This window comes from Anas acuta, unplaced genomic scaffold (assembly GCF_963932015.1).
Source record: "Anas acuta unplaced genomic scaffold, bAnaAcu1.1 SCAFFOLD_290, whole genome shotgun sequence".
NCBI classification, from domain to species: domain Eukaryota; kingdom Metazoa; phylum Chordata; class Aves; order Anseriformes; family Anatidae; genus Anas; species Anas acuta.
Genome location: NW_027076136.1, coordinates 1 through 23,215, shown reverse-complemented (window position 1 = coordinate 23,215; position 23,215 = coordinate 1). Strand labels below are relative to the sequence as shown.

General features: G+C 70.1%; 1 protein-coding gene and 1 long non-coding RNA gene across 2 annotated transcripts; one reads left to right on the top strand and one right to left on the bottom strand.

Annotated features, from left to right (window-relative positions):
• Positions 1–563: 563 nt before the first annotated feature.
• Positions 564–17,470, bottom strand: SPTBN2 (spectrin beta, non-erythrocytic 2). Its single transcript, XM_068668474.1, has 36 exons — positions 17,389–17,470; positions 15,451–15,604; positions 12,769–12,920; positions 11,869–12,042; positions 11,701–11,792; positions 11,522–11,602; positions 11,301–11,416; positions 11,092–11,204; positions 10,638–10,825; positions 10,431–10,548; positions 10,199–10,357; positions 9,821–10,123; positions 9,584–9,737; positions 8,634–9,504; positions 8,402–8,539; positions 7,562–8,318; positions 7,284–7,486; positions 7,123–7,213; positions 6,857–7,003; positions 6,519–6,782; positions 5,918–6,142; positions 5,745–5,834; positions 5,415–5,669; positions 5,206–5,336; positions 4,891–5,095; positions 4,420–4,794; positions 3,863–4,107; positions 3,623–3,761; positions 3,309–3,393; positions 2,843–3,039; positions 2,606–2,751; positions 2,205–2,280; positions 1,891–2,105; positions 1,486–1,662; positions 1,324–1,366; positions 564–1,055 (listed from the first exon to the last, which is right to left on the bottom strand). Exons 2-36 carry the CDS (start codon positions 15,593–15,595, stop codon positions 816–818), a joined length of 7,110 nt encoding a protein of 2,369 aa, XP_068524575.1. The 5' UTR covers positions 15,596–15,604; positions 17,389–17,470; the 3' UTR covers positions 564–815.
• Positions 17,471–20,917: 3,447 nt separating this feature from the next.
• LOC137848996 (uncharacterized) lies at positions 20,918–22,315 on the top strand. The gene is made up of 6 exons (XR_011091624.1): positions 20,918–21,087; positions 21,169–21,299; positions 21,378–21,498; positions 21,583–21,693; positions 21,775–21,874; positions 21,967–22,315. It is a non-coding gene; the product is annotated as an uncharacterized lncRNA (long non-coding RNA).
• Positions 22,316–23,215: the final 900 nt, after the last annotated feature.

Below are 23,215 nucleotides of genomic sequence, written 5' to 3'. Positions count from 1 at the left end.
CTATGGGGGGGTTGGAAGGATCCATTGGTGATTGATGGGGGGATCTGGGAGGATCCACTGGGAGTCCGGGGGCGCTGGAAGGATCCATTGGGAGCCCGATGGGGGGATCTGGGGAGATCCATTGGGAGCCGGGGGGGGGGCCTGGAAGGATCCATTGGTGGCTGATGGGGGGATCCGGAGGGATCCATTGGGACCCCTAGAGGGGGATTTGGGGGATCTGGGGGAACCCACTGGGAGCCCCGCGGGGGGATCTGGGGGGCTCCTTTGGGATCTGTTGGGGAGGCTGAAGGGGCTCAGCCGGGGGGGCACCAGAACGGGGTGGGGGAAGGGAGGGACCCACGGGGACCCTGTTGGGGGAGCGCTGGGGTGATCCACGGTGATCCGGTGGGGGCACAACCACGGCCACCAACACCCGGCTCTGTCGGGCCTCGTCCTCCCTGTCCCCAACCCAACCCCATCCCCATCCCTGTCCCCAACCCGACCCCAACCCGACCCCATCCCCACCCCATCCGCACCCCATCCCCACCCCATCCCCGTCCCCATCACAGTCCGCTGCCCGGGGCTCTCCGGCCTCTTTCTTTTTATTTGGGGGTGGGGGCGGCCGCTTCGAGCGTGGGGACATCACCGGGACGCGGGGGCACGCGGGGACCCCAGGGCGGGGGGGGGTGGAAAACCCCCCCACCCCCCCCCCCAGTGCTGCCCCCAGCCGCGTCCCTCCATCAGCTCGGCCGGTTCGGGGCACCCCCCCTCGATTTTTGGGGACCCCCCTCGATTTGGGGGGCCCCCCCTCGATTTTTGCCCCCCCCCCCCCGCCTCTACTTGTTCTTCTTGAAGAAGCTGAAGCGTTTCTCCCTCTCCTTCTCCTTCCCCTCGCGGGCCCGCAGCGGGGGGGGGCCCTCGGTGGGGGCGGGGGGCTGTGCGGGGGGCATGCTCATGGCCCTCGTCATCCCCTTGCCCCCCCCCGCCACCACCGCCGCCCCCCCCGTTTCCCGCGGCCCCCCCGGACCCAGGGCGGCCGCCGCGTGGATCACCCGCAGCCAGGTGCTCATCTCCGCCTGGGGGGGGGCACACAGGGGGGCAACATTACACCCCTGTGTGCCCCCCCCATTTTATCCCCCCATTTTACCCCATTTTACCCCTTTTTATCCTGTTTTACCCCATTTTATCCCTTTTTACCCCCCCATTTTACCCACTTTTTACCCCCATTTACCCCTTTTTACCCCCTTTTTACCCCATTTTACCCCTTTTTTACTCTCTTTTTACCTCCTTTTTACCCCATTTTACCCCATTTTCCCCCCTTTTCCCCCATTTCCCCCCTCTCACCTCATCCTTAGCCTGGAAGAGGTACTCCTTGCCATCGCTCAGCCTTGGGGGGGGGGGGCGCAAAGAGAGAGGGCTCAGCGTGGGGTCCTGCCCCCCCCGGCTCCCCAAAAACCCCCTTTAGCCCCCCCCCCGTGCCCCCCCGTGCCCCCCCCCCCCCCGTACCCCAATTTGAAGACGTGTTTGCGCTTCTTGTAGTCCAGGGCGGGGTGGCAGTGGGCGCCCCGCAGGCTGGCGGGGGGCTCCCCGTGGTAGGGGGGGGCCCCGTGGCTGGCGCTTTTGGCGTCCTTGTAGAAGCTGAGGCTGCCCCCCCGCAGCACGCAGTACACGCTCTGCCACGACCTGGGGGGGCCGGGGGGGGGTTAAAAAGGGGTTAAGGGGGGGTGATGGGGGGCAATGTGGACGTGGGGGGGGCACAGGGTAGATTTTGGGGGGGTACATGGGGTGGATTTGGGGGGGAGGTGGTGTAATGGGGGGGGAATGGGGCTGAAGGGGGGGCACTGTGTATGTGGGGGGGGCACAGGGTGGATTTTGGGGTACAGGGGGCATATTTTTTGGGGGGGTCCTCACCTGTTGGGGGCCTTTTTTCCCTGCGCCTCCATCTCGTGCTTGCGGCAGAGGCCGCCCTCCAGGCTCTCGGGGGCGGGGGGGGCGCGGGGGGGCAGGGTGGCGGCGTGGGCAGGGTCGGGGGCCGGACCCCCCCGCGGGCGCCCCCCCCGGGGAGACCCCCCCGGGCTGGGGCCTCGCTCCCGGGCCCCGTTGGTGAGCGCCGGCCCCGCTGGCACCTGGGGGGGGGGGAATAAAAAGGGGGGGTGTGGGTCCTTTTGGGTGGGGGTCCCCCAAATCTGGGGGGGTGGGGGATTTTTGGGGGGGGGGGGCTTTACCGGGGCAGCGGCGCTGTCAGGGCAGATCCCGTTCACGGCCGGGGGCTCAGGCAGGCGGCTCTGGAGGGCTGGGGGCCTGGGGGGGGGCACAAGGGGGGGGTAAGGGGGATGGGATAGGACCCCCCCCAACCCAGGACCCCCCCCCGGTGTCCCCTCCTTCCCCTGGACCCCATGTCCCCTCTGTACCCCCCCCATCCCAAAAATAACCCTTACCCCATGGGCACTGCGTTCCCCCCCCCCAGGGTGCCCCCCCCAATCCCACAACCCCCCCAGATCCCCCCCTCCCCATTAAGCCCCCCCAATGCCCCCACCCTGCAGCATCACCCCCCCACGACCCCCCAAACCTGCCCCCACCCCAAATCCCTGTACCCCCCCAATCCCTGTCTCCCCCCCCCCCTCACCTCTGCGCCTCCCCCGTCCCCAACCCATTTTGGGTCCCGGGGGGCACCACGGGACCCCCCCCAGCCTCAGGCTGCGGGGGGGGCGTTGGCGGCCGCCTCTTCCTCGCCTCCTCCTCCTCGCGCCGCCGCCGCTCCTTCTCCTCCAGCTGCAAAACCGGGGGGTCACAGGGGGGGGGTCAGCACCCCCTAAATCCCCCCGGGGGGGGTCCCAGCCGCCCCCCCTCGCCCCCCCCTCACCGTGGTGAGGCGCTCGAGGGCGGCGAAGCGCTCCTCCCAGGCGGCGGCCGCTTTTTGGAAGCCCTGGTGGCGCTTGATGAGGTTTTCCACCTCGGCCACGCTGCCCCCCAGCTCGGCCGAGCGCACGATGGGCTCCTGGCTGGCCAGCCACGCCTCGGCCATGCTGGCGTCGCGCCCGAACATCAGCACCTCCAGCACTGCGGGGGGGGACACGGGGAGGGGGTGGTGGGAGAGCTGGAGGAGGAACTGGGAGCACTGGTGGGCGGTGGGGAGGGGGCTGGCGGTGTCATGGTGCAGGCAGCGGGGTTGGGGAAGGGGTCCTCCCCCCCTGGGCTGCACCTCGAGCACTGGGTGCGTTTTTGGGCTCCTCGTTACAGGAAGGACATCGAGGGGCTCGAAATTGGGGGACACGAGGGGACACGAGGGGGGTGGGGACACCCCCTGCTCCCCGCCGCGCGGCACTCACCGATCTGCAGCCAGTCCATCTTCTCCTTCCAGCGCTCGCCGATGTCCCTGCGGCGCTCCTGGAGCTGAGAGAGCTTCTCCGAGATCTGGGGGCGAGCGGTGAGCCAGCGGGGGCAGGAAAATAGGGACGGGGACATGGGGACGGGGACAGAATAGGGACAAAACCAGAAGAGGGGACAGGGACAAGAGCAGATGAGGGGACAGGGACACAGATATAGGAATGGGGGACACGGGGATGGGATGGAATGGGGACAAGGACACAGGGATGGGGACATGGACACGGGACTGGGGACAAGGACACGGGGCCGGGGACACCTTGTCGGCAGCGTAGTGCCCCTTGTCCAGCAGCGCGGTGCCCATGGCCACGCAGGCGTCGAAGCTGTCGGCCCGCGCCTCCACCTCCGCCTTGATGCTCTGGTGGTTCTTGATGACCAGGTCGGCCGAGGACACGTCCCTGCGCCACCCGGGGGGCCGGGACCGGGCTCAGCGCCGCCGCCGCGGCCCCCACGGCCCCGTTCCCCCCCCCACACCCCCTTCCCGTGGCCGCCCCCTCACCGCGGGCGCTCCTGGCCCTCGATCTGCAGGCGGACGCCGTCCATCCAGAGCAGGAGGTCGCGCACAGCGCGCAGGAAGCGGAATTTGTCCACGGTGTCCAGGAGCAGCCGGCGCCGGCCCTGGCTGCTGCCGCGCAGCTCAGCCCACGCCTCGCTCACCGCCCGCTCGTGCCGCCGGATGTCGGCCGCCTTCTCCCCGGCGTACGCCTTCTCCAGCCGCGCCGCGTCCTCCTGCACCTGGCGCACCTGGGGGACAAGAGGTGAGGCCGTGCTGAGCCGTGCCATGTCATGCCATGTCGTGACACACTGTGCCATGCCATGCCATGCCATGCCATGCCATGTCGTGACACACCGTGCCACCCCGTGCCATGTTGTGACACGCTGTGCCATGTCGTGTCACATCGTGCCACGCTGTGCCACCCCGTGCCATGTTGTGCCACCCCATGCTGTGCCGTGCCACCCCGTGCCATGTCGTGCCACGCTGTGCCACCCTGTGCCATTTTGTGCCACCCCGTGCCGCGTCATGCCACACTGTGCCGCGTCGTGCCGTGGGCTCACCTGTGCGCTCAGCGCCTGGATGTCGTGCTCGTAGGTGGTGTGCATGCGCTGCATGGCCTCGGCCGTGTTCAGGTCGCGCCCCACCTCGTCCGGCAGCTGCTTCTGCTTGTGCTGCACCTGCGCCAGGGTCTCGCGGGCGTCGTGGTAGAAGCGGTGCAGCTCGTAGGAGGCCGCCAGCATCTGCGAGCGCGTGTCGATCAGCTCCAGCAGGTCGGCCCAGGCCTCGTTCAGCCCGTCCTTCCACTCGGCCACCGTGGCGTTCTCCGAGTGCCCCGCGGCGATCAGCGCGTCCGCCAGCCCGTTGACGCCGTCCACCCGCTCCTGCCCGATGCTGCTGGTGTCCCGCGAGAACTCCCGGAATTTGTCCCGCAGCATCTGCGGGGGGAGGTGAGGGGACGCGTCGGGGACGCCGGCAGGGGACACGGGGGGGACAGGGACACAGAGAGAGGCTCCTCAGCCCCGCGGCCGCACCGTGACGTGCTCGTAGTCCTGGCCCAGCTCGTGGGAGGCCGCCACCACCTCCCGCTCCGAGATCCACTGCTCCAGGTCGTCCACGTCGCGCTTGAGCTGGCAGAGCCGCTGGTGCTCCTGCAGCTTGGCGCGCCGCTCCTCCGCCAGGTCCTTCAGGCTGGCGTACAGCTTGTCCACCTGGCCCTGGCGCAGCGTCAGCCGCTCGCTGCGGGCACGCCGGGCGTCAGGGGGGGTTGCACGGGGCCAGGGGACGCCCCCCCGGGGTGGAGGGGAAGGAAGGAAGGAGGCAGAGGGGACGTGGGGGCCGGCACCCACCTCTCGGGGTGCCCCGCGGCCACCATGTCGCGGCTCTGCACCGAGAGCTGGTGCACGGTGTGCGCGTAGTCCCGCAGCGCCTGCTCCAGCACCAGGTGCTTGCTCACCATGGCCTGGGCGCTCAGCTCATCCTGGAGGGGGGGGCACAACGGCTCAGGATGTGATCCGGGGGGGCGCTGAGGGATACGGGACCCCCCCAGGGGCCGTACCTTGGCTTTCTCCTGGGCCATCATGTGCAGCTCCTGCTCGCCCATCCAAGCCTCGGCCTCGGCGGCGTCGCAGTAGAACTGCTGCGCGGCGTGGGCGCGCTCCAGCCGCTGGTGCCGCAGCTCCGCCTGCAGCCGCAGCTCCTGCCAGGCCTCCCGCAGCTCCCGCACCCTCTCGGCCGAGCGCGCCAGCCCCCCCCTGCGCCCCAGCAGCTCCTCCACTCGCGGCTCGTGGCCCTGCAGCTCCTTCTGCAGCGTCTGGGGACGGAGGAACACGATGATGTGAGTGCGACGGGGGGCTCGTTGTGGCACCTCCCGGCCCCCCGGACCCACCTGGTTCTTCTTGATGAGCAGCTGCACCGAGGGCAGGTCCTTGCCGTGGTCGGTGGAGACGGCCAGGGGTCTGCGCTCCTTCACCCACAGCTGCGGGGACAGAAGAGGGGTGAGGGCGACCGTGGGACCCCCCTGGGGGGTGTGGGGCTTCCCCCGTCCCCAAATCCACTCACGATCTCGTCCTCCAGGTCCCGGTTGAACTGGTGCTCCTCCTTGGAGGCCAGCAGCTTGCGGCGGCGCTCGCGGAGGGGCTCGCGCAGCCCCAGGAACTGCTCCTCCACGGCGCGCACCTGGCCCTGCACCTCGGCCGCGCTGGCGTCCTCGCGGCTCAGGGCCTGCGCCTGCGCCCGGATCGCCTCCACCTCCTTCTCCCGCACGGCCGTCTGCTTCTCCAGCATCTGAGCGGGGTGCGGGGTGAGTGGCAGCGCCTCGGGGCGCCCCAGCAGCCTCGCACCGCGTCCTTTGGGTGCCCTGATCCGTGCACCCATCCCCATCCCCCTGTCCTTTGCGTGTCCGACCCCGTGTGCCCAAAACAGAATCACAAAATCACAGAATCCCAGAATTTCTAGGTTGGAAGGGACCTCAGGATCACCGAGTCCAACCTCTGACCTAACCCTAACCAGTCCTCCACTGAACCATATCTCTGAGCTCTACATCCAAACGGCTTTGAAAGCCCTCCAGGGAGGTCTATAAACCTTAAACCAAAACCCCACACCCCGCAACCCGCTGCCCCCGGAGCCCCATCTCCCTTCTCCCCGTCCCCCCGGGGCCGACCTGCTGCTTGTTGAGCAGGATGTTGACGCTGGTCAGGTCCTTGCCGTAGTCGTCGGAGCGCAGCTGGGCGCGCACGCCGGCGAGCCAGCCCCGCAGCGCGGCGCAGGACTGGGCGCACAGCTCGGCGCGGTTGGCATCGAAGAGGCGCCGCGCTTTCGTCCGCGTCGTCGTCTCCAGCTCGTCCCACAGCCCCCGCAGCGCCGACAGCTTCTCCGTCACCACCGCCCCCAGCTCCGGCTTCGCCGCCGCCAGCTGCTGGCCCTCCTGGTGGGGACGCCGGGCTCAGCGGGGACGCGGCATGGGGGCAGCCTCGTCCCCAGTGTCGCCCCAGCCCCAACCTTGCCCATTTTGTCCAGCCAGCCCTTGTTGGAGGCCAGCTCGGCGGCGAAGGCCTGGTGCTTCTGCCACTTGGTGTGCAGGTTGCGGGCTTCGTCGTAGGACACGTCCTGGGCCGTCAGCATCTTCTCGTTGATCCAGAGCGTGAGCTGCGAGGGGGACAGCGGGGTTGGGGTTGTGATGCTGTGCTGCACCCATCCCATCCCATCCCATCCCATCCCATCCCATCCTCATCCCCATCCCCGTCCCATCCCCACCCCGTGCTCACCTCCTGCCCGTCCTGCAGGAACCGCTGCAGCTCCCAGTTGTCCCGCAGCCTCCCCAGCAGCTCCTGGGCCGCCTCCCGGTTCTTCTTGTGCCTGCAGCGGGGCCGTGGTGAGGACCGGGGGGCTCCCAGCACCCAGCACCGGCCCTTGGGGGGTCCCTCACCTGCTCTCCACCGAGTCCACCGTCTCCTGCACCTTGTCGGCGTGCGGGCTGCCCTCGGCCACCAGCTTGCGGCCGGCAGCCACCAGCCCCTGCACGCGCTCGCCGCTGGCCTCCATGGTGGCCATGAAGTCCTCGTGCTTCTTGACGGAGGCCTCAGCGCCCTGCAGCGTGCTGGGCATCTCGCTGTGCGACAGGGCGTACTCCTGCACGGGACACCGGGCGTCACCGCAGCTCCCCGGCACCGCCACCACCACCGCCACCACCTCCCCCCAGCTCACCTGGGTGCTGAGGACGCCCTCGACCTGCTTGGAGTCGCGGAGGAAGAGCTGGAAGGCGAAGGCTTGGGAGAGGAGCTGGTGGCGGTTCTCCCACATGCGCCCCAGCTCCTCCCAGCCCGTGTCCAGGGCCTCCAGGCGCTGGTGCAGGAAGACGTGCTGCGCGTCCGTCTGTCCCTGCGTCACCTGGCGGCCCACCGCCCGCGTGCTGCGGTAATCGTCGCCGTAGTGGGCGATCTCCTTGCGGATGCTCTCGTGCTGGCTCAGCAGCCGCTCGGCCTCGGCCAGGGTGGCCGGCACGTCCTCGGAGGCCACGGCCGTCTGGGTGCGGGCCAGCCAGGCCTGGAAGGCGGCCAGGTCCCGCAGGAAGCCCTGCAGCTTGCTGGCCTCCCCCAGCGACTCCTCGCGCCGCCGCAGGCAGCGGCACAGCTCGGCCCACACCGCCTCGATGGCCGCCAGCCGCTCCAGGATGCCGGGCGCCTGCTCCGGGTGCTCGGCCGCCAGCTTCTCCGCCTCGGCCCGCAGGTCCCGCACCTTGCCCTCGATGGCTTCCAGGTCGCGCTCCATGCCCGACAGCTTGCGCTGCAGGGCCATCACCCCCGCCAGGTCGTTGCCCAGCCCCTGCGTCGACTCGATCACCTTCGTCTTCTCCCGCATCCACGAGGTGGTCTCGTTGCACTCCAGGTGGTAATTCTGGATGTTCAGCGCCGAGGTCAGCGCCTCCTTCTTCTGGTCGGCCAGCGCGCGGAACCGCTCCCACCTGCACGGCAGCGGGCTCAGGGGACGGCCGAGCCCCCCCGGAGCCCCCCGCCTATACCCTGGGACCCCCCCGGATGCCCGAACCTGGCGTTGAGCTGCTCGCGGGTGGTGCGGATGCTCTCCTGGTTGCGCTGGTCGGTGGCCAGCAGCTGGTCGGCGATGCGGTTGACGGCGGCGACGCGGGACGCCAGGTTGTTCATCTCCGGCTCCAGTGTCTCGAACCTTGGGGGGGTGACAACAATGAACGAGGTGAGGACCTGGTGGTCCCCAGGGAGGGCAGGGGGGAGGCTCTGGGGGGCACAGGGGCCGCGCTCACCGCTGCTGCACCACCTCCAGGTCCTCCAGCTTGTCGGGGACGAGCAGGGCGTGCAGCCACTGCTCCTTCTCGCCCACCCAGAGCCCGCAGGCGTCCGCCTCGCTGCGCATGGTGTAGAGGCTGAGGGCGTCCTGCAGCTCCTGCCGCCGCCGCTCCGTCTGCGCCGCCAGCTCCTGGTAGCGCCGCTCCAGAGCCGGCAGCCGCCCGGCGACACCGGGAGCACCGGCAAAGGCGGGCGGCAGGGCCCCGGCTTGCTCGTGGAGGGCGGCGATGGCCGGGAGGTGGCTGCGCACCTCCTCCTGCACCTCGCGGTGCTGCCGGGCCAGGCTGCGCGTGGAGTACTCGTCGTGGCCCAGCTCGGGGCTGGAGGCCAGGCGCAGGGCGTCCTCCAGCCAGGCCTCCACGTCGGCCGCCTCCGCCTGGAACTGGAAGAGGCCGGCGGCGTCCCGCAGGCGCCGCTCGCGCTCGGCCGCCAGCTCGCCCAGCGCCCGCCAGCGCCCCTCCACCTCCCGCACCCGCTCGCCCACCTCGCCCGCCCGCGGGTGCCCCTCGCCCGCCAGCCCCCGGCCCCGCGCCAGCGCCTGCTGCAGGGGCCCCGCGCGCCCGCTCAGCTCGTCGCGGAAGGCCGCGTGCTGGCTCAGCAGCCGCAGGGAGCTGGTGAGGTCCCGGCCCACGTCCTCGGAGGAGAGGAGCCGCTCCTGCTCCCGCATCCAGGCCTCCTCCTCCCCGGTGTCCCAGAAGAACTTCCAGAAGCGCCGCGATTCCTCCAGCTTGGCCCGGCGCTGCCCCGCCAGCTCCACCAGCTCCCGGTACCGCAGCTCCAGCGTGGCCACACGCTCCCACACCACCTCCGGCTCGCAGGGTTTGTATCCTGGGGGTGGTCCCGTCAGCTCCCTGCTCCCCTGGGGCTCCGGCCGGGGGTCTCGGGGGTCTTGGGGGGCCGCACTCACCCTCTCCGGGCAGGGCGAAGCGCTGGGCCGCGGCGCTCACCGCCCGCACCCGCTCAGCCTGCGCCGCGATGTCGGCCTCCACCAGCGCGTGGATCTGCAGCAGGTCGTCCACCCCGTGCAGGTGCTTCCCGAAATCCTGCGACTGCAGCCGGCCCTGCGGGGCAGGAGGGGGTCAAAAACACCACAGGGAGAGCCGCCACCCACCCAATCACCCCGAAGCCCCCCCCCCCCCGGTACCTTCATCTCCTCCATCCACCCCGCCAGGTGCGCCAGGTCCTGCAGCATCTTCTGCAGCTCGAGGTGCAGCAGCAGCCGCTCGCGGCGGGCGGCCACCAGCTGCCGCAGGAAGTCCCAGAGCCGCGCCACGTTGTTGCGGCGCGCCAGGACGCGGCGCAGGTCGTGGTAACGCTCGGCCTCCAGCTCGGCCGCCACCGCGCTCACCGCCTGCACCCGCTCGCTGTAGGCCACGATGTCGGTCTCGATGGCCTCGTGCTTGCGCACCGCCGCCTCCACCGCCGACATGTCGCTGCCGAAATTGTCCTGGAGGGGACGGAGAGGGGTGAGGATGGGCCGTGGGACACCGGGGGGGTGGCGGAGGGGTGGTGGAGGGGGCACCTGGGAGACGAGGCGCTGGTTCTCGCTCAGCCACGTCTCCCTCATGGCCGCCTTGCGGTCGAAGCGAGCCGCCAGCTGCTCCAGCTTCTCCTGCCGGATCAGCTCGGTGCGCAGCGCCAGCTCCCGCTCGTGCTCCGCTTTCTCCAGGCGCTCCCAGGCCTGCGGGGGCAGACACCGGGGTCACTTCTCCCCCCCACCCAGGCACGGCGGCGGCGCCCCCTCCTCGCCAAACCTTGTTGATGTCAGAGATGAGCTTCCCCTCGCGCGGCACGAACACCTTCTGGTTGTTGGCGCGCATGCGGCTCTGGATGGTGAAGAGCAGCACCTCCAGGTTGCCCTTCTCCATGAACCTGGGGGGGGGGCACAGAGGCGGCGCTCAGCCCCCCGGGGAGGGGCCCACGGCCACCTGGGGGGCAGGGATCCCAGCGGGGGGGCTCACTTGGGGGGCTTCTCCACCGTGCGGTAGGTGTTGAAGGCCTGCAGCTGGTTCTGCACGCCGGCCAGCGCGTTGGCCAGCTGCCGGTCGTTGAGGGTGAGGATGGTTTGCTCGATCCAGCCCAGCAGCTCGCCCGCCAGCGTCTCGTACTTCTCCACCAGCTGCTCCGCCTCCAGCGCCGCGTCCAGCACCTGCGGGCGGCCGTCTGTCTGTCCGTCTGTCTGTCTGTCCGCCCCCCTTGTCCATCTGTCCGTCCGTCCGCCCCCCTCATTTCTCCATCCCCCCACCTCCTCCCTCCGTCTGTCTGTCTGTCCGCCTGCCCCCCAGCCACCCACCCCCATGCTCAGCCTCCTGCTCGCCCCCCTGTCCTCCCCCCCGTCCGTCTGTCCGTCCATCTGTCCACCCCCTGTCTGTCTGTCCGTCTGTCCACCCCCTGTCCGTCCGTCCGCCCAGGCACCTTCCCGATGCGCTTCCCCTCCACCGCCAGCGCCTTCATCTTGGAGAAGTAGTGGTAGAAGGTGGCCACGTAGGTGATGATGGACTTCTCGTCCGGCTGGTCCACGTTGACATCTGGGGGCAGGCGGCTGAGTGGGGCGGCCCCGCGACCCCACAGCCCCCCCCGGGACCCCTTTGGGACCCCCCAGGACCCCCCGGGACCCCGCTCACCTTCGGGATCCAGCAGCTTGGTGAGGCCCAGCTCGCGCTCGGCCAGGTTGAAGGCGCTCTGCAGGTTGTAGTGCGCGTTGCAGCGCCGCAGCGCCTCCATGTCCACCAGGTCCGGCCTGGGCAGCGGCACAGCCTCGGACCCGCGTCCCCCACCCCAAATCCCTGCCCCTACACGTCCCCAAATCCCCCTGCCCCCCCGGGGACGTCCCCGTGTGCCCCACCTGTGCTTGTGGATGATGGCGTTGAAGGCCAGCCCGTCCCGCCAGCTGGTGGTGAAGTTGTGCACGTTCACGTTCTGGTACCTGCCAGGGGGGAAAACTCAGCCCAGGACCCCCACAGAACCACCTCAATACCCTCAGGACCCCCCCAGGACCCCCTTTGGGCCCCCCGGGGCACTCACCCTGCCGTCTTCATCTGGCACCACAGCAGCAGCGCGTCCTTGGCCGACTTCTTCTCCTTGTTGTCCTCCGTCTCCACGCTGATGTCCTGGATCTGTTGGGGGGGCCACGGCGCGGTGAGGAGACCCCCGCCCAACCCCTGGGACCCCCGGTCCCCCCCCGAAAATGACCTGGAAGCGCAGGATGATGGTCCAGACCAGGCCCAGGGTCAGGCGGTGGTTGCCGTCCACGATGTCGTGCGAGCCCACGTTCTCCAGGTGCACGCGCTGCTCCTTGAGGAACTGCAGCGCCTTGTCCACGTTCTCCAGGCAGTGGATCCGCATCCGGCCCTTGGTGGGCTTGGGCTGGGCCCCGGGGAGGGGAGGGGGGGGCGTTAAATTGGGGAGGGGGCGGGTGGGGGGGTGTAGGGGGGCGGGGGAAGAAGGGGAGGGCATGGGGACACCCAGCGGGAGAGGACGCGAAGGGGAGAGGGATGGGGACCCCATGGGAATGGGGACACCCCGGGGACACCAGGGGGATGAGGACACCCAGGGGAAGGGGACACCCTGGGGACAGGGACCCTGTGGGGTAGGGGCCACCAGGGGGACCCCATGGGGACGAGGACACGAAGGGGACATCATGGGGACTGGGACAAGGACACTGGGGGAACAGAATGGGGACTGGGATGGGGGCACCATGGGGACTGGGACCCCAGGGGGATGGGGAAGGGGACACTGGGGGGACTGGGACGGGGTCACCGGGGGTCAGGGGACACTGGGGGGACACAATGGGGACCGGGATGGGGACTGGGACCCCATGGAGATGGGGACCCCAGGGGTACAGGGACTGGGACCCCAGCAGAAGGGGACACCAGGGGGACTGGGATGGGGACCGGGACCCCATGGAGACAGGGACGGGGTCCCCAGGGAGACAGAGACCCCATTGGGAAAGGAACCCCAGGGGAACAGGGATGGGGACACCAGGGGGAAAGGGACACCCAGCGGACAGACCCCCGTGGGTCCCAATGATTTTGGGGAGGGGTCTCCCAGCCGTGCGCCCCCCCCCCCCACCCCAAAGGGCCCCCCACTCACCAGCTGCTCCCCCGAGAGCACCTCGAGCAGGCGCAGCAGCATGCGGCCGTCCCGCAGGTCGCTGTAGAGGTCCCCCAGGCGGCAGGTGCCCCGCGCCAGGTGCGAGTTCACCCACTTGGTGAAGGTTTTCTTCTGCACCGCCTCCCGTTCGTCTATCGGGGGGGGGGGGCACAGCACCGTGAGACCCCCCCCCGGGAAAAAAAATTGGGGTGGGGGGCAGCAGAACCTCAAATTTTTGGGGTAAACGGCACGGCACAGCGCTGGGAGAGCACCCGGGGATGCTAATCCTAACCCTAACCCTAATCCAAACCCTAAACTCAGCCCCATAAGGGGGTGGGGGGCGGTTGTGCCCCCCCCCATTAAAAGTTTGCCCCCCCCCCAGTTTGGTGGGACCCCCCCCAAGCTCAAGGAGGGCGCTTGGGAGCCGCTCGTGCCCGGCACCAGCCCCGGATTAGCAGTAAGAGGATTTGGGGCCGGGCTGTGGGGGGCTCGAGGGGGGGTTGGGGGTCGTGGGGGGGGGGAATTTTGGGGCTGGGGGGGATTTGGGGGTCGTGGGGGGGGGGAATTTTGGGGCTGGGGGGGGATTTAGGAGGGTTTGGGGGGGCTGCAAGCGCCGGGTGCACAACCACGGGCACGCGAGCGTGAGCACGGCGCACACGCATGTGCCCCCCCCAGGGGGGTGGGGCGGGGGGGGGCAGGGCCTTGTTTTTGAATGGGGGGGAGGGCACAACCCCCCCCCCCCCCCCCCCCCCTCACCCCTCCCCAGCCTCTTCGCTCGGCCCCGAGGCCAAAACAAGAGCCAGGAGCTGGGGCTGGAGGGGGGGGGGGAGCGCTGCAGCCACCCCCCCAAAAAAATGCGTGACCCCCCCAAAAAAAACTCACGACGACCCCAAAAAGGGCCTGCCCCTCCCCGAAAGGGTTTCCCCACCCCCAAAATAAAAAAGGGCTTGCCCCCCCCCGCCCCAAAAAGTGCCGGGGGCAGCGGGCGTCACCCCAGGTCTGGGTGTGCCGGTTTCGGGGTCCGGGGGCGGGGGGGGGGGGCGGTTTCGGGGCCGCCCGTGGGAACCCGACGGCCCCACAGGGTCCGGGGGGGGGGCACGGGATGGGGGGGGCTGTGGGAGCCCCCCCACGAGGTTTCTGAAGGGTGACGGGGAGAGGGGAGGGCGCAGGTGAGGTTTAGGGGGGGAGGAATTAGGGGGGGTTTTGGGGTCTGCGGGGGGGGACAGGAGGATTTTTAGTGTCTGGGGGGGGGGAATTGAGGCTGTGGGGCCGGGGGGGGGGCGTGAAGTGGGGGCGGGGGGGGCACGGAGGGGATGGGGGGGGCACGGAGGGGAAAAGGGGGGGGATCGGGGAGGTGCGGGGTGCTCTGGGGACTTTTGGGGGGGGTTGGAGAGAAAGGGGGGGTCCTGGGGAAATGGGGGGGGGGCAGGGGAATGGAGGGGGGGTCCTGGGGAATGGGGGGGGGGGCCCTGCTGTGTCCCCCCCCCCCAGGTCTCACCTTGCAGCTGCTTGAAGCGCCCCTCCAGGACGCCGCCGGGGGGGGGGGCCGGGCTGCCGGGGGGGGCGCGCGGCCATGGTTGGGGGGGGGGTGTTAAAATTTGGGGAGGGGGGGGCACAGGGTGGGGGGGGTGGCGGCGGGGGGGGGGCAGAGGCAGCAGCGCGGCGCCGGGCTCGGCCCAGGAGCAGTCGGGCGGCGGCGGGGCCACGGCGTGCGCGGGGCGGGCACGGGGACGTGAGTGTGCACGGGGACACGTGGGGGTGCACGGGGACACCTGGGGGTGAGCCCGGTTGCACACGAGCGTGTGCACGCGCGCACGAGCCCGTTTGCACGTGGATAGGTGAGTGTGCACGCCCATGCACGCGCACGGCTCTTGGCACGCTCACGAATCCAAGTGCACGTCTGCCTGCACACGCACGTCGGTGTGCACACGCATGTCTATGTGCACGAGTCTGTGCACGTGCACAGTGCACAAGCATGAGTCTGTTTGCACTTGCACGTCTGCTTGCACGAGTCTGGGTGCACGTGCACATTGCACACTCATGAGTCTGCACGTGCACGAATCTGTGCACACACACACATCTATCCACACGCGCACAGACCCGTTTGCACGCCTATCCCTACGACCCCATGTGCACGCCTACCCCCACGCAGCCCTCTCTGCACACACGTGTTTGCACACTCCGGTGCGTGCACACCTGCAAATGGTACACGCGTGCGAGCAGCCATGCTGGTGCCATGCATCCCTTTGCACACGCATCCCCTTGCACACGCATCCCTTTGCACACGCATCCCTTTGCACATGCACACGCATCCCCTTTCACGTGCATCCCTTTGCACACTCACACACATCCCTTTGCACACACACATGCCTCCCTTTGCACACTCACACATCTCTTTGCACACGTGTCCCTTTGCACATGCACACGCCTCCCCTTGCACACTCACACATCCCTTTGCACACTCATCCCCTTACACACACACGCCTCCCTTCGCACGCACGTCCCTTTGCACACTCACATGTCCCTTTGCACACTCACACCCCTCCCCTCGCACACTCACACCCCCCGCACCCATTTCCGCACCCAGCCCCTCACCCACCACCCCCATCCCCACACACACCAATGCACGCAGCCACCCTTACACACGCGTGTGCACCCCCCCGGCCCCCCCCCGGCCCGTACCGGCCAGGGCCTTGATGCGGGAGCGCTCGAAGCGCCGCGCGGAGCTGCCCTCATGCTCCCAGTCGTCGCCGTCGTCCCAGCGGTTGTTGACGTCGCTGTACTGCTGCTGGATCTCCAGGCTGTCGTAGTCCGTGGGGGACAGCATGGCCGAGCCCTAAAACACAAGGGGGGGGAACCCAAAACCCGGGGTAAATCCTGAAACCCGGAGCGGGGGACCCTAAAACCAAGGAGAAATCCCCAAAACCCAGGGGGGACCCTAAAACCCAGGGGGGGACATGAAAACCCAAGGGGAGGGACCTCAAAACACAGGGGGGCTCCTACAACACAGGGGGGACCCTAAAACTCTGGGGAGGGACCCTAAAACCCAAGGAGGGGGGACCCAAAACATGGGGGGATCCTAAAACACAGGGGGGATCCCAAAACCCAAGGGGAAACACAGAAAAAACAAGTGGGGGACCCTAAAACCCAAAGGAGACTCCCAAAACCTGGGGGGGACCCCAAAAACCAAGGAGAAACCCCCAAAACACAGGGGGAACCCTAAACACAGGAGGGACCCTAAAACCCGGGGGGGGGGGGGGCAAAATCCAAGGGGAAACATACAAATCCCAAGGGAGGGACCTCAAAACACAGGGGAAATTCCCAAAACACAGGGGGGACCCTAAAACCCAGGAGGGGACCCTAAAACCTGATGGGACCGTTCTAAACCCCAGGGAACCTCCCCAGACCCCAGGGACCCCCCCGGGAAAGGGATGGGGACGGGGGGGGGGTGCCCCCAAAAAGACCCGGCAGCATCCCGGGGGTCCTGGCCCCATGGGGGGGGGGTCCCGGGGGGTCCCGGCCCTGTGCCAGGGGGCCCCCAAACTCAGGGGGGGAGTCTCCAAACCCGGGGGAGGGTCCCCAAACTCAGGGGGGGTCTCCAACCCCATGGGGGGGGGTCTCCAAACCCGGGGGGGGTGGTCCCCAAACCCACATGGGGGGGGGGAATCCATCCCCACATTGGGGTCCCTGTCCCCATATTGGGGTGGGGGGCTCCTGTACGGGGTTGGGGGTCCTGTATGGGGTGGGGGGTCCCCTATGGGGTCGCGGGGGTCCCGTCCCACCTCCCCCCCCCCCGTTACCCTCCTGCCGCCGCCTGTCCGGCTGCGCCGGGCGCTAATGCTCTTAGTGCCGGGATAAATGGCAGGGCCCCCCCCCCGCCCCCCCCCCCCGGGGTCCCCCCCCCCGTGACAGCAGGCGGGGAATCGGGGGCTGGGCACGAGTGGGGGGGGGGGCACGGGGGGGCTGGGCACGAGTGGGAATTGGGGGGGGGGAAAGGGGAGGGGGGGTTAAAGGGGGGGTAAATGGGGAGGGGGGGTTAAGGGGGGGGGAAAGTGGGGGTTAAGGGAGTGGGGGGGCAATGGGGGGGTAAAGGGGGGATAAATGGAGAGGTTGAGGGGATGGGGGGGCTAAAGGGGGGGTGAAGGGAAGGGGGTTAAAGGGGGGGGGTCTTTGGGGAGGGGTTAAGGGGGGGGTTAAAGGGATGGGAGGGCTAAAGGGGGGGCAAAAGGGGGGGGCAAAGGGATGGGGGCTTTAGGGGGGGTCTTGGGGGTGGTTAAAGGGGGGGGTTAAGGGGATGGGGGGCCAAAGGGGGGGGGGGGTAAAAGGAAAAAGGGTTAAAGGGGGGGGTCTTTGGGGAGGGGTTAAGGGTATGGGGGGGGTTAAATTGGGGGGGGACACACGGGGGGGAGGGGACAGGGCCCGGGCACAAAGCGGGGCCGCTGCGGAGCCGCTGCCGCAGTGCCGGGACCGGGGGGGGGCAATGAGGGGGGGGGGAACCGGGGATGCCGCAGGGCCCGGGGGGGGGATGCGGGGCCTTGGGGGGGGGGTGTATGAGGAAGGGGGGGTTGGGGGGGGAATTTGGGGGGGTTTTGGGGTCTTTGCCCCCCCCCCAGGCCCTACCTGAGCGGCTCCGCGCACTCCGGCCGGGGGCTGAGGCCGCCGCCGCTCATCACACCCGGGGGGGCGGGGCCACCGGGAAAAGGGGGGGGCCACCGGCAAAGGGGGGGGGGGCACCGGTAAAAGGGGGGGGTCAACGATAAAAGGGGGGGGTCAACGATAAAAGGGGGGGTCAACGAGAATGGGGGGGGCACTGGGGTGGGGGGGGCGTCCCCGTTCTCCTCCCCCCCCCCCCAATTCCCGGTGTCCCCCCCCCCCCCGCGGCCCCCCCCCAAATGGACCCGTCCGCGCCCCCCCCGCCGCGCCGTCGCCATGGCAACAGGGGGCCCGCCGCCGAGGGGGGCGGGGGAGGGGCGGTTCCCATGGCGACGGCCCCCCCGGCAGGCCCCGCCCCCTCCCCCCTCTGTTGCCATGGCGACCCCCGCCCCGCCCCCCCGGCCCCTCCCCTCCGAGCCGCCAGGGGGCGCTGTTGGGGGGGGGGGGGCGCGAGATGGACGGGGCTGCGCGAGCGGTGCGGGGGGGGGGGGTCCTGGGGGGGCTGGGGGGGGGGCCTGGGGGTGGGGGGGGTCTGGGGAGGGCTTAGGGTCTCGTGGGGGGGGGTCTTGGAGGGGGTTCAAGGGGGCCTGGGGGGGCTCAGGGGGTCCTGGGGGGGGTCAGGGAGGGCCTAGGGGGGCTTCAGGGAGGGCCCAGGGGGGACCTGGGGGGCTTCAGGGGGGCCTAGAAAGCGAGGGGGGGTCCAGGAGGGACCTGGGGGGGCTGAGGGGGTCCTGGGGGCTCATGGAGGGCCTAGGGGGGTCCAGGAAGGTCCTGGGGGGGGGGGCTCAGGGGGTCCTGGGGGGGGGCACACGAGGCCTTGGAGGGGCTCAGGGAGGGCCTAGGGTGCTAAGGGGGGGTCCAGGAGGGTCCTGAGTGGGCTCAGGGGGTCCCTGGAGGGGCTGCAATGGGGGGATGGGGGCAGATCCTGGTTGGGGGGGGTCCGCAGCCCCCCCTCCCCTTATTTTCCCCCCCCCCCCAGGTGTTGGAGCTGCTCCTGCTGCGCCTGTGCCCCCCCTGTGACGAGGAGCGGGCGAGGGGGGGGGCGCTGCTGCTGGCGCTGGTGGTGGAGGGGGGCGAGGAGCGACCCCGCTGCACCACCACGGGTACCGGGGGGGGGTCCCGGGGGGGTCCCAGGTGTGGGGGGGGTCAGGCACCCCCCCTCACCCCCTCCTCAACACCCCCTTGCCCCCCCCGCAGTCGCTGCCGCCGGGGAGCTTTGCCGTGCCCTCCGCTCCGAGGCCCTGTGGGGGGGTAAATTGCCCCCCCCCCGCCCCAAATAACCCCCTCTTTTATTTGGGGGGGGGTCTGCTAACTGCTAACATCCCCCCCAGGTGAGGGGGGGGTCCCGGAGCAGCTCGGTGCCCACCCCACCGCCCCCCTCCCCGCAGCCCCCTGCTGCCGCCGGCTGCTGGCTCGGGCCCCATTGCAGGCGGCCTTCCAGGTAAAGGGGGGGGGGGACCAGGGGGGGCCCCTTTCCTTCCCCCCCCCCCCTCCAGGGGTGACCTTGTTATGGGGGGGGGGGCGTTTTGGGGACGGCCCCCCCGGGACTGGAAGTAGGGCGGGCGGCTAAATATAGCGGGGCGGCCCCATTTCTGCCAGGGAAACGGGGCCAAGCAGCCCCCCCCCAAATAAAAAAAGGGTTTATTTTTTTTGGGGGGGGGGTCTGGGTATTGGGGGCCCCCCCCCCCAGCCCCATTTTGCTCCCTCCCCCAGGTTTGCCCCCGTCCTGGGACACCGCGACCCGACTGCGGCGAGCTGCGGCGCTTCCTGCACCGGGCCAGCCTGGTGCACCCCGAGGTGGGGGGGCACCCATGGGTGGGGGGGGTCCTGGGGGGGGGCACCGTGTCACTGTCACCCTGCCCACCCCTCTGTGCCCCCCCCCCCCCAGGTGGAGTTCCACCTCTGCGTCAGCTGTGGACGGCGCTGTGGCCTCGTGGGACCTGGGGTGAGTGAGTGACCCCCCCCCAAAAAAAAAACCAACCCTATATGGGTAAATGACCCCCCCCCAAAAAAACCAACCCCATACGGGTAAATGACCCCCCCCCAAAAAAAAACACCCCCTCACACCAGCTTTGGGGTCACTGGAGGTGGCACCGGTACCACGGGTACGGGGTCACTGCCGTGACCCCAAAGCTGGGGGGGGGTCCCGGGGCCGGTCCCAGCCCCGTCCCCTTTTTGTGTCCCCCCCCAGCCCCGAAAGCGCCTGGGAGGGGGCAGGGCTGCGGCTGCGGGCAAACGGGAGGCACTTTGTGAGGTGAGGGACGGGGACGGGACAGGGATGGGGACGGGATGGGGACGGGGTCGGGAACGGGAACGGGAATGGGGACATGGTGGGGATGGGATGGGGACAGGGGTGGGGACAGGGACAGGATGGGGATGGGGACGGGAATGGGGTTGGGGACACGGATGGGGACAGGAGTGGGAATGGGGACAGGATGGGGATGGGATGGGGATAGGGACAGGATGGGGACAGAGCCAGGGATGGGGACAGGATGGGGACAGGGACAGGAGTGGGGACACGGATGGGGACAGGGACATGGATGGGGATGAGGAGAGGGTTGGGAACGGGGACAAGATGGGGACGGGGTCAGGGTCGGGAGCAGGACAGTGACAGTGACAGGGGCAGCACGGGGTCCCCGCCACCCCCGGTACCACTCACCTTTTTTTTTACCCCTTTTTTTTTTTATCCCCCCCCAGGCTGGGCCCCCCCGGCGCCGCCCCCCCCTGCTCCCGGCTGCACCCCGTGGCCGCCCCCCCCATCGCCCTGCGCCTGCCCCCGGCCGCCGCCGCCGCCGGGCTGGGGGGGGAGCTCAGCGCCCTCCCCGCCGCCGCCCTCTGCCCCTGTCTGCGCCCCCACCCCAACAGCGGCACCCGGCTCCGAGCCGCAGCCATATCCTGGGGGGACGGGGACACGGGGAGGGGGGCTTGGGGACATGGGACACGGGGACATGGGGATGGGACACGGGGAGGGGGACACGGGGAGGGGGGCTTGGGGACATGGGGACATGGGGATGGGGACACGGGGAGGGGGGCTTGGGGACACGGGGACATGGGGACATGGGCTTGGGGACATGGGGATGGGGACACGGGGAGGGGGACATGGGGACACGGGGACATAGGGACTTGGGGACACAGGGACATGGTGACATGGGGTTGGGGACATGGGGAGGGGGACACGGGGAGGGGGGCTTGGGGACACGGGGAGGGGGGCTTGGGGACGTGGGGACTTGGGGATGGGGACATGGGGACATGGGGAGGGGGACGTGGGGACACAGGGACATGGTGACATGGGGTTGGGGACATGGGGACATGGGGTTGGGGACACGAGAAGGGGGACACGGGGAGGGGGGCTTGGGGACACGGGGAGGGGGACTTGGGGACACGGGGACATGGTGACATGGGGTTGGGGACATGGGGACATGGGGAGGGGGACACGGGGACAGGCACATGGGGATGTGGTTGGGGACACAGTGACACAGGCTTGGGACCACAGCCCTGTCCCCCCCCCCGTTGTCCTTGACGACCCCCACGTCTTCTGCTGTGACCCCGCGGGGCTCCCGGCCGCCCCGCGCCCCCCCCGCCTGTTCCAGGACCCCTCGTGGCTGGCGGACTGGGACCAGTTTGGCTGCGCCGCCGCCCCCAGCACCCCACCAGCACCCGAGGAAGGTGCGGGGACAGCAGGGGGGGGGGGAGGGACACCCAGGGGACCCCCCCTCGAGTGTCACCCCCCCCCCCTTGTCCCCACAGGGCTGCTGCCCCCCGATGCCACCTACGCCCTGCGCCCAGCGTCGGGGTCCCCCCCTGGGGACGCCCCCCCCCAGACCCTGCTCCTCTTCCTCGTCTGCAGCACCGCGACCCCTTCCAGCCCTACCAGGCGGGTGCGTGGGGGGCTGGGGGGGGTCCCCCCTTTTTTGTCACCCCCCCCCCTTTGTCCCATTGTGTCCCCCCCCCCCCAGGGACCCGCCGCCTGCTCCTGGCGCACGCGAGCCGCTGCTGGGGGGCAACCGCCAAGCCCTGAGCCGGGGGGTCCGCGCCCTCCTCCACCCGCTGCTGGAGGAGCTCCGCCGCAGGGCTCAGGTGGGGCTTGGGGGGGTCCTCTCCGACCCCTGACCCCCCCCCCCCCCAAAAAAAAAATAACCCCCCCCGGTCCGTGTCCTGCAGGGCCACCAGCGGCTGCTGCGGGCGCTGCCGGTGGCGCTGGAGGCGCTCGGTGCCGTGGTGGCCGCCAGCTCCAGCGCCCGCTTCCGCCGCCGCTGCCTGCGCCTCATGCAGGTGGGGGGCACCCCAAAACCCCCCCCCCGACCCCCCCATCACCCCCCCGGTGTCCCCAAACCCCCCCCCAAAACCCCCCAGGTCGCCGACACCCCGGCGCTGGCCGCGGCCGCCCGCCGGAGCCTGGCCGAAATTTGCCGCGCCGCGCCTCCTGCGCTGCGCCTCCTGCGACCCCCCCGCGGTGGGTGAGACCCCCCCCCAAATTTCCACACACCCCCCACCCCCAAATTTTACCCCCCACCCCCTCTCACCCCCCCCCTTCCATCCCCACAGCCCCCCGAGGCGCCGGAGCAGGGCGAGGGGCACCCCAGGGCCTCCCCCGGCGCGGGGGGTGCCCGGGACCCCCCCCCCGGACCCCCAAAATGGGGGGCAGTGAGGGGGCCCCCAGGTGGTCCCCAGTTAGCCCCAGTTAGCCCCAGTTGGTCCCAGTTGCCCCTTTTGGTCCCAGTTAGCCCCAGTTCCCCCAGTTGTCACCACTGGTCCCAGTTGCCCCAGTTCTTCAGTTTCCTCTGCTGGTCCCAGTTGCCCCCAGTTCCCCCAGTTAGACCCAGTTCCCCCAGTTATCCCCAGTTAACCCCACTTGCCCACACTGGTCCCAGTTCACCCAGTTAGACCCAGTTCCCCCAGTTAACCCAGTTCTGCCCATTTCTCCCAGTCGACCCCATTGCTCCCAGTTCCCCCAGTTAACCCCCAGTTCCCCCCAGTTCTCCCAGTTACTCCCACTGCTCCCAGTTCCCCCAGTTAACCCCAGTTTCCCCAGTTATTCCTGTTTGTCCCAGTTCCCAGTCCCCACCCCACTCTCCGCAGCCACCACGTGGCCCCGCCCCTTTCCCACCGACCACGCCCCCACTCGTTTGCCACGCCCCCTCCATCAAACCCCGCCCCTGTCCCCGCCCATCACCACTGGCCCCGCCCCACACCGTGACCATACCCCCGCCCCTGGTTTTACCACGCCCCCTCAGTGTCTGACCACGCCCCTGACCACGCCCCCCGGCCGTGGCCCCGCCCCCGCCGCGCCATGGCGGTGTCGGAGCCCGCGGGCGGCTCCTCCTGGGCCGCTCCGGGCCGAGCCGGGCCCGCGGGGGGCCCGGGAGCGGCCCCGGGGCACGGAACCGGCCCGGCCCCCGCCGCCGCCGGGCCCGGGGCTTGCTGGGCCGCCGTGCTGGCCTGCCTCAGCCTGGCCTGCTCCTACGTGGGCAGCCTCTACGTCTGGGGCAGCCCCCTGCCGCGGTACGGGGGCACCGGGGGGGAACCGGGGGGAACCGGGGGGTACCGGGGAGGGCTTGGGGGGCACCGGGGGGGAGGCTGGGGGGCTCCGGAGGGGCTCCGGGGGAGATTGGGGGGCACCGGGGGGGGCTGGGGGACACCTGGGGGGCACTGGGGGGTGGGTGGGGGGCTCGGGGGGCAGGCTGGGGGTCACCGGGGGGCTCTGGGGGCTGGGGGAGAGCTCGGGGGGGGCACCCGGGGGGTCCTGGGGTTGGAGGGGGGGCTGTGAGGAGCCTTGAGGGTGTTGAGAGGGGGG